Genomic DNA, 9,814 nt, shown 5'->3' on the forward strand with positions numbered 1-9,814 from the left:
GATGATTTTAGGTTATGCTGAAGAATTTGGAGGTACCGTATTTTTCGGAGTATAAGTCGCACCGGCCCAAAATGCATAATAAAGAAGGAAAAAAACATATATAAGTCGCACTGGAGTATAAGTTAATTTTTGGGGGAAATTTATTTGATAAAACCCAACACCAAGAATAGACATTTGAAAGGCAATTTAAAATAAATAAAGAATAGTGAACAACAGGCTGAATAAGTGTACGTTATATGACGCATAAATAACCAACTGAGAACGTGCCTGATATGTTAACGTAACATATTATGGTAAGAGTCATTCAAATAACTATAACATATAAATCATGCTATTCGTTTACCAAACAATCTGTCACTCCTAATCGCTAAATCCCATGAAATCTTATATGTCTAGTCTCTTACGTGAATGAGCTAAATAATATTATTTGATATTTTACGGTAATGTGTTAATAATTTCACACATAAGTCGCTCCTGAGTATAAGTCGCACCCCCGGCCAAACTATGAAAAAAACTGCGATTTATATTCCGAAAAATACGGTAATCCTCCTTTTTCATTGTCCCATTTACTCTCTGTAAAGCACCAGTTCCATTGGCTGCAAAACAGGCCCAGAGCATAATACCACCACCACCATGCTTGACTGTAGGAGTGGTGCTCCTGGTATTAAAGGCATCACCTTTTCTCCTCCAAACATATTGCTGGGTATTGCGGCCAAACAGCTCAATTGTTGTTTCATCTGACATCACATGGACAAAGATAAGACCTTCTGGAGGAAAGTTCTGTGGTCAGATGTGCTCCAATCACTCTATCACAAAAAAATAAGAGTTGTATAAATGATTGGAAACTCAAGCCAGCCATGACATTATGTTCTTTACAAGTGTATGTCAACTTTTGACCGCGACTGTATGTATTGGAATAAAACTTGCATTGTCTCTCCTCCCCATGTGCAGATATACGCTTTGAACAAGGTGATGACAGAGCTGGAGCAACAGCAGTTTGAGACTTTCAGTAAACAAATGCAGCCGCCAGCAGAATGACGCTGCCTTCACGTTTCAGTTGGAACACGCAGCCTCTGCCTCCAACTAACACATGCCGACTGAAAGACTTGTGGATACCAGGCGAGCACCAATTTTGTCGATTTCTGTTGGTCCACATTGACACTCCGTCTTCAGGCCGCCTTGCCTTCCTTTACCTTAGCAATGGTTGGGAGTAATCTCCTCTCCCGCCTGCTACTATTTATTCAATAGATCTATGACCTGCTCTACCTCCTGAGACACTGTCACCCAAATCAGGTCATGTTGTGTCTATACTCTAAACCATCCTATACAATATTTTATAAATATAATGCATAGCTGGGACTACACAGTATTGAGAACGGTTTGCCGTTCATAGAACATTTCTTTTTGGAGGTGTACCTACATTTTTCTCATGTAAACACTGGTTTTGATGATGATGACGATGGATTTAATTTATATAGCACTTTTCTACAAACTCAAAGCGCTTCAGAGAACTGAGAACCGATCATTCATTCACTCCACATTCACACAATTATGGTGGTAAGCTACATTTGTTGCCGCAACTGACACCTTTCCCTATACGTAAATCATTTGCATGAAGAAGCGCACACAAAACGTCAAAATAATTATTGACAGGGCGCTTTATATCGTTACATTTTACCGCAAATGTATTCTTAGCCACTTCCTGCTCCGTCACTGATAATATAATGGCACGTTTCCCTTCAAAGTCCCACTGGCTCCTGTGGCGCACAGTGTTAGTGCTTGTTATGAAAGTCGGTGACTTTGACGTAGAGATGTCCGATAAATGCTTTAAAATGTAATATCGGAAATTATCGGTATCTGTTTCAAAAAGTAAAATGTATGGCTTTTTAAAACGCCGCTGTACGGAGTGGTACACAGTACCCTCCCGATTTTCCCGGGAGACTCCCGAATTTCAGTGCCCCTCCCAAAAATCTCCCGGGGCAACCATTCTCCCGAATTTCTCCCGATTTCCACCCAGACAACAATATTGGGCGCGTGCCTTAAAGGCACTGCCTTTGCGTGCCGGCCCAATCACATAATATCTACGGCTTTTCACACACACAAGTGAATGCAACGCATACTTGGTCAACAGCCATACAGGTCACACTGAGGGTGACCGTATAAACAACTCTAACACTGTTACAAATATGCGCCACACTGTGAACCCACACCAAACAAGAATGACAAACACATTTCGGGAGAACATCCGCACCGTAACACAACATAAACACAACAGAACAAATACCCAGAACCCCTTGCAGCACTAACTCTTCCGGGACGCTACAATATACCCCCCCTACACCCCCAACCCCGCCCACCTCCTCATGCTCTCTCAGGGAGAGCATGTCCCAAATTCCAAGCTGCTTGTTTTGAGGCATGTTAAAAAAAATAATGCACTTTGTGACTTCAATAATAAATATGGCAGTGCCATGTTGGCATGTTTTTCCATAACTTGAGTTGATTTATTTTGGAAAACCTTGTTACATTGTTTAATGCATCCAGCGGGGCATCACAACAAAATTAGGCATAATAATGTGTTAATTCCACGACTGTATATATCGGCATCGGTTGATATCTGAATCGGTAATTAAGAGTTGGACAATATCGGCAAAAAAGCCACTATCGGACATCTCTACTCGGAGTTGAAACCTGAAGGATTATATATTGATGTTAAGATTATTTTGTACCGAAACAATACTTTTCTTTTGTATTAGTACAAAACATCAACATCAAATTAGATTCAAGTTTGATTTAAAAATGTATAAAAGTTGTTTAACATAAATAGTGCGTCTCAGTGTTTCAAACATTCATTAAAAAACCTTATTTTTTTAATTCCTCATACCTTTAACCATAATTTAAACTCTTGTGCGTGACTAGTCCTGTTTTTGTGTGAATAAATTCAGATTTATGGCATATTTGCTTTAATACACATAGCTTTGAATTGTACATGGAACAACTGTGATTACTCAAGTGTGCTACTGTAATAACCTTGTACAACAGTTCATTTTGTGTTGTTTTTATTATTTTAATGTTAAATAAACAGTTGCTATCAAACTGAAATGAAAGTTATCCGGTTGTCACTCACAGCTAATTGGTATTATGAACAACTTTTCAGTATGGTGCAGTGCAGTTCTACGCTACGTTATTCAGCATATACTGTTGTCTGTTTATTAACACAGGGAAAATATCAGTACTATTAGGAGAGCAGAGGTGTAAGCTCGATACATAAGGCAAAGGTGGTCTTATTTAAAGTATCACACCAATGTAATACAATACATTGTTATTTCTGTGTTATTTAGACCTGTACAGTAATAGAGCTCCCAGTCACCCTCACTCCAAACCACCCTTCCCAGTACTTTTTGTCGCTCCCTCCATGTTCAAAGGAGATGTAGCGCAGACCGGGGCCATACTCTGAAAATGCGTGGGAGACCTGGTTGAAACAGAAATAATAAAATTTTGGCAAAGATATTAAAAAAAAAATAAGGTTCAATTTCCTGCATATGTCACCTGTTTCCATGAACAGTCGTCAGTATCCGGGTCCAAGGTAACGGGCTCAGGTTTGAACTCCTCCAAGACCTCTTGGTTGTCATCAAGCAGACACACGGTCATTTGGTAGGTGCAGCCGCAATCTTGCCTCCCACAGTACCTACAGAATACTCCAATTTAAAGGGTTATATAGACCTGTTATTGCCCTAAACTCTGCACTTACCTGAACACTCACCACTTTATTAACTTGCTTAGCTCTGATAGAGATCTGCTGTGCAATATGTTTTTACATGTTTTATTATTGTTTGTTGTCTTAAGAGTATTTTATGTAGGTTGTTTTAAAAGCGCTGAGTTGGATTGCTGTTCAATTTCGTTGTTTCCATGCAATGACAATAAAGGTATTCTGATCTGATTCATATCATGATCGTTTTTCTAATTTTAAAACACTTAATTTTGGTCTACATAACGTAATGATGATTCTTTGGTCAAAAATTTGCAAAGATTTTGCTGTAAAGTCTATATTTAAGCGACTTTTTGACTGCCTTTTAACAACTTTTCAGTTTAAGTGGCAGAGTTGTTAGATGCAAATGAAAAATATCCGCAGAACTATTTTACTTCCGGGTACCATTAAAGAAACCTTGAACCCTTCCTTACAACGCTTCATCACACTAACTGGGCTTTTGTCGCTGCCTCTGCAGCTATGTTTTTGTTCTGCAAAAACCTTATGGAATATGAACACCGGTGATCGCAACACACAACATCCCTGATGATATAGCGAGACCAGTGGCTCACCGTGTTTAGTTGTTGGAACCAAGGAGGAGACAATCTGGTACTATATGCATGTTAAGGTTAAACTTCTACAGTCTTTCACTCTCCAATGCTAAATCCTGTAGGTACACATGTGTATATTAACGATAAAATTATTTTCTATTCTATTTCATGTTAATACTTTTCACTGCTGCTGCTTTGAACACTTGTAAATAACAGAGGCTAAAGCCGGCTGTACAGTAAACTACGCTACAAGCTACATCGCGAACGTAATAACGGATTATATTACTAACTAGTCCATTGCCAAACAGTAGTCACTAATTCAATTAAAAGTAGTTTTTAGAAAAATCATTATTTTCCCAGAAGACGGTGATGCTATTGTCTTGGAGTAGGAGGCTAAGCTAGCTATACAACATCTTGTGCTAACAATGCTAACGCGGACTCCATTGCTAAACACAGTACACTTTTCCAATTAAAAGTAGTTTTTAGAAATATTATTTTGCTCTAGGATGGTGACGTTATTGTCTTGGAGTAGAAGGCTAAACTAGCTACACAACAACTCGTGCTAACAATGCTAATGTGTACTCCATTGCTAAACAGTACACTGTTCCGATCAAAAGTAGTTTTTAGAAAAATCATTCTTTATTTTGCTGGAGGACGGTGACACTATTGTCTTGGAGTAGAAGGCTAAGCTAGCTATACAACAACTTGTGCTAACAATGCTAACGTGGACTCCATTGCTAAACACAGTACACTTTTCCAATTAAAAGTAGTTTTTCGAAATATTATTTTGCTGGAGGACGGTGACGTTATTGTCTTGGAGTAGAAGGCTAAGCTAGCTACACAACAACTCGTGCTAACAATGCTAATGTGTACTCCATTGCTAAACAGTACACTGTTCCGATTAAAAGTAGTTTTTAGAAAAATCATTCTTTATTTTGCTGGAGTACGGTGACACTATTGTCTTGGAGTAGGAGGCTAAGATAGCTATACAACAACTTGTGCTAACAAGGCTAACATGGACTCCATTGCTAAACACAGTACACTTTTCCAATTAAAAGTAGTTTTTAGAAATATTATTTTGCTGGAGGACGGTGACGTTATTGTCTTGGAGTAGAAGGCTAAGCTAGCTACACAACAACTCGTGCTAACAATGCTAATGTGTACTCCATTGCTAAACAGTACACTGTTCCGGTTAAAAGTAGTTTTTAGAAAAATCATTCTTTATTTTGCTGGAGTACGGTGACACTATTGTCTTGGAGTAGGAGGCTACGATAGCTATACAACAACTTGTGCTAACAATGCTAACGTGGACTCCATTGCTAAACACAGTACACTTTTCCAATTAAAAGTAGTTTTTAGAAATATTATTTTGCTGGAGGACGGTGACGTTATTGTCTTGGAGTAGAAGGCTAAGCTAGCTACACAACAACTCGTGTTAACAATGCTAATGTCTACTCCATTGCTAAACACAGTACACTGTTCCAATTAAAAGCCGTTTTTAGACAAATCATTCTTTATTTTGCAGGAGGACGGTGACGTTATTGTCTTAGAGTAGAAGGCTAAGCTAGCTACACAACAACTTGTGCTAACAATGCTAACGTATCCTTCACGCATTTCTAACCTACTGTTCTTACTTACCGTTTCATTCAATCAATCAATTAAGGCTGAAACGTTTTTGTGCGTCGACGCGTCGCATATTTACGTCACACTACCGTCATGGCGAAGCGCAAAGCAGACGATCAAAGCAGACGATGCGAGCGTTGCGAGCGAGGGGGAAAAGCATGCCAATAGTGGTCAAAAGTGTGGGAGTGTTTCAATAAACGGTCTAATAATGTTGTTGTATGCACACTGTGTCGAGCGGAAATGGCCTATCATAGCAGCACAACGGCTATGAACGAACATTTGAAAAGAAAACCATCAACTAGTCAATCGTCCGCGTGAGCATACGTTGTCATCATTACACAAAAACATGAATGTGTCATTTGTATCTGCTAGGGGTGTAACGGTACGTGTTTTGTATTGAACCGTTTCGGTACGGGGCTTTCGGTTCGGTACGGGGGTGTACCGAACGAGTTTCTAAGCTAAAGCTAACTTTAGCTGCTAAAGTGTTAACAAGCTGCTTTGCTCCGTCTGCCTCTGTCTCAGCACGCAGCATTGTCCCACCCACACAACCATCTGATTGGTACACACGCAGCATTGTCCCACCCACACAACCATCTGATTGGTACACACAAAGCATTATCAGCCAATCAGCAGTGCGTATTCAGAGCGCATGTAGTCAGCGCTTCAGCGTCGAGCAGATAGGTGTTTAGCAGGTGAGCATCAGGCAGCGGACTCTCCCCAAATGATAATAAACACCTCCCAGTCAACTACTAGTAACATCACTATGAGCCCGTTGACCTTCTAGAAATATAAACTGCAGCTCAGCTCACTCGCAGTCCTGGCTTGAGGTGAACGCTAATTACCTCTCAGTTCCAGCCACATCGACCTCTTTTGAGCGCCTATTTTCAGCTGCTGGGAATATTGTAAACAAGAAAAGAAGCAGAGCATGTAGACATGCTAACCTTTCTTCATTACAACTGTTAGTCACTCACTGGAATGAGTGGAATTGGTTATTGTGTACTGTGTTGGACTGGATGTTTATTTTGCACATTTTAAAAGCAATACTTAATGTTTACAGTGCTCCAGAATATTTAGATTGGCACTTTTTTGTATTGGATGTTTATCTTTATTTTTGCACATTTTAGCAAATAAGCAATACTTTCACTTTTGTTGAAATGTTTACACTGTTGTTACAGAATATTTCGTTTTGCACTTTTTTGTATTGGATGTTTATCTTTATTTTTGCACATTTTAAAGCAAAATAAGCAATACTTTTACTTTTGAAATGCTTATACTATTGCAGAATATTAAGATTTGCACTGGATGTTGACTTTTATATTTGCACATTAAAAAGCAAATAAGCTACTTTTAATTTTGTTAAATGTTAAAAGTTTTAAATGTTTACATTGTTACAGAATATTTAGTCATGTTGTTGTCAATGTTGACTGAGTGGCCATACTTCTTTTTTTTTGTAAATAAAAGCCATGCCTTTTGAAAAAACGGGCCTACATTTATTTTTTCATCTTCATTTTGAATAAAAAAATAATCGGTAAAAGGAAAAATAATCTATAGATTAATCGAAAAAAATAATCTATAGATTAACCGATTAATCGAAAAAAATAATCTATAGATTAATCGATAGAAAAATAATCGTTAGCTGCAGCCTTACAATCAATCAATGTTTATTTATATAGCCCTAAATCACAAGTGTCTCATTGTCTCCTCCATTGCAATATTAGTCACCGACTTTGCCAACGCCAATCCATCTTTATGTGACAGTCTGTGGCAAACACTCGGAGCAACTTCTTTACATTTGAAGGCACATTGTCACGAATCATAAACGTTAAAAGTAAGGAACATTTTACTTCAAATGAGGCTGAAAGTTTGTGTAGTGACTTGTGGCAAGCAAACTAACAACAAATATATTTTCCTTCATTGGTTTCATCTTGGACATAATGTTGTGGCGAAGCCGGTTTTGCATAAATTAAAAATAGTTGACTCGTGCAAGGATGTTTGGGTTCATTTCCACCATATATGGACAATCCACTGACGTCACACTTAAACAAAATTCCAAACGGACCGTTTGGAAGGAGCATGTTATAAATATATCGGCAATGCCGCCACAGTTTGATTCCCAATTTTTGGGACTTATACACATAAGCAGGTGGGCCCCTTTAAACCATGATTAAGGCCACGTTAATCTTTGTTTTTGTTTCTCACCAGTCTTCCACTGCTACAACAGGTTGTGCATCCAGCTGTTCACTAGTGAAGCCTTCCTCTGGTAAGTCAATCAGCTGTCTCTTCAGACACAGCCTAAGATGTAAAAGGTGCAAATTGATATTAAAATGTGTATTGATGAAATGAAATCTGCTTGTTTAGACCTTTTAAGAAAGTAGTTTTTTTGTTTTGTTTAAATGTAGTTTCACTAGTTTCCCCACTTACTCAAAGGAGGTTGCAAAGTATTTTGTCACAGCTGCATCGCTGAAGTCATGGCCACAGTCTCCCGGCATGTCCTCCACCCTCCACTGGCTTCCACCGTTCTCCGTCAGCTCCCAGAATTCCAGCTGCTCTATTAGAGGGTAGAGGGAGTCCTGGCTTTATTGTAATGCAGTTGATTACAAATCATTTCTTAATGTATTCTTATTCTATTATCTTATGTATACACCTGTTTTTTTACTCCATTAGACTAGACTTCCTTTTTATTGTCATTCAAATTGGAACTTTACAGTACAGATAAGAACGAAATTTCGTTGCATTAGCTCATGGTAGTGCAGGATAAAAAAGCAATAAGGTGCATATATAAATAAATAAATAAATAAATAGGTTACTGTACAGATAAATATATTGCACTTTTTCATATGCATCCACGTTTATGGATGTATGTTATATTGTCTTTTTTATTCCAGCGAGTTAATCCATTTTGGGGGGAGTTGAGGGGATAATTATGACGCGTTCAAGAGTATTATTACACATGTTCTGTTATTTATTCTTTATCACAGCATACTGTATACTAGGGGTCACATGCGGCTCTTTAGCGATGCCTAGTGGCTCCCTGGAGCTTTTTTTGTATATATATATATATATATATATACCGTATTTCCTTGAATAGCTGCAGGGGCGCTAATTAATTTAAAACCTCCTGTCACTCCGGCGTTTACCGGAAGCCTGCGGGATGGCCGTGCATGCGCTAATTATTTTAAAACCTCTTCTCACTCCGGCGTTTACCAAAAGGAATGCGGTAAATTTAGGCGTGCGCTTTGAGTGTGATGTAAGCATACCATCATGAAAGGCACATTTAATTTAAAAAAAACGTTATTATGGTCTTACCTGTACTTATAAATGGAGTCCATTTGCAGCTCCTTCTGATCAAAAGCATCGATAACTTGTTTATAGAAGTCTTCCTTATTTTCTTTCTTCAGTTTTAAAAGTCTCTCTGTCTCGATGGAGATATTCCTTTAATTATTACCTCCTGCTTCGATTGAAAGTCCAGTTTAGAAAACTGTTTTATTTTAGATACCGGTATGTAATCCTCCATGTTAAAAGGTCAGGCGAGAGGAAAAAAAAGAGAGATCTGTTGCTGCGTGTTGTCACTTCTTCTGCAGTACCGGAAGTCGCAAGAAGGATCACTAGCGCCCTCTACCACCAGGAGGCGGGAGTCATTTAATGACTCATACCGTATTTGACACACGCAGATACGGTATATTAATAAAACATAGCTGCTTACTGTTCTTTTTAGCATACGGTATTCAATAGCTTGGACCTTAAATCCTACTGAATAGTTATTTATCTTTTTTCCTTTGTGCGATTGCAAACTACTGAAATCAGCTTCCTCCATTTTGAAAATGAGGACAGGTAAATCGTCACTCGTGACGTAACGAATTTGACCCGGCGGAAGTTCTAGACATATGCTAAATAT

The 9,814-nt window shown here is 38.5% G+C and overlaps 2 protein-coding genes across 5 annotated transcripts in view; one reads left to right on the top strand and one right to left on the bottom strand.

Annotated features, from left to right (window-relative positions):
- Positions 1 to 6,305, top strand: part of svbp (small vasohibin binding protein) — a 34,974-nt gene extending 28,669 nt beyond the window's left edge. For all 4 annotated transcript variants that reach the window (XM_062045342.1, XM_062045334.1, XM_062045322.1 and 1 more), the window contains exon 3: positions 952 to 6,305. In XM_062045342.1, the coding sequence (XP_061901326.1) occupies positions 952 to 1,038 (87 nt within the window). In that variant the 3' untranslated portion in view covers positions 1,039 to 6,305. The remainder of the gene's footprint in view (positions 1 to 951) is intronic.
- Positions 2,670 to 9,814, bottom strand: part of fbxo2 (F-box protein 2) — an 18,477-nt gene continuing 11,332 nt past the window's right edge. Inside the window, exons 3-6 of the mRNA XM_062045354.1 lie at positions 8,341 to 8,467; positions 8,119 to 8,211; positions 3,547 to 3,685; positions 2,670 to 3,469 (exon numbers count right to left, since the gene is read on the bottom strand). Of these exons, the coding sequence (XP_061901338.1) occupies positions 3,335 to 3,469; positions 3,547 to 3,685; positions 8,119 to 8,211; positions 8,341 to 8,467 (494 nt within the window). The 3' untranslated portion in view covers positions 2,670 to 3,334. The remainder of the gene's footprint in view (positions 3,470 to 3,546; positions 3,686 to 8,118; positions 8,212 to 8,340; positions 8,468 to 9,814) is intronic.

Source organism: Entelurus aequoreus, linkage group LG01 (genome assembly GCF_033978785.1).
Source record: "Entelurus aequoreus isolate RoL-2023_Sb linkage group LG01, RoL_Eaeq_v1.1, whole genome shotgun sequence".
NCBI classification, from domain to species: Eukaryota; Metazoa; Chordata; class Actinopteri; order Syngnathiformes; family Syngnathidae; genus Entelurus; species Entelurus aequoreus.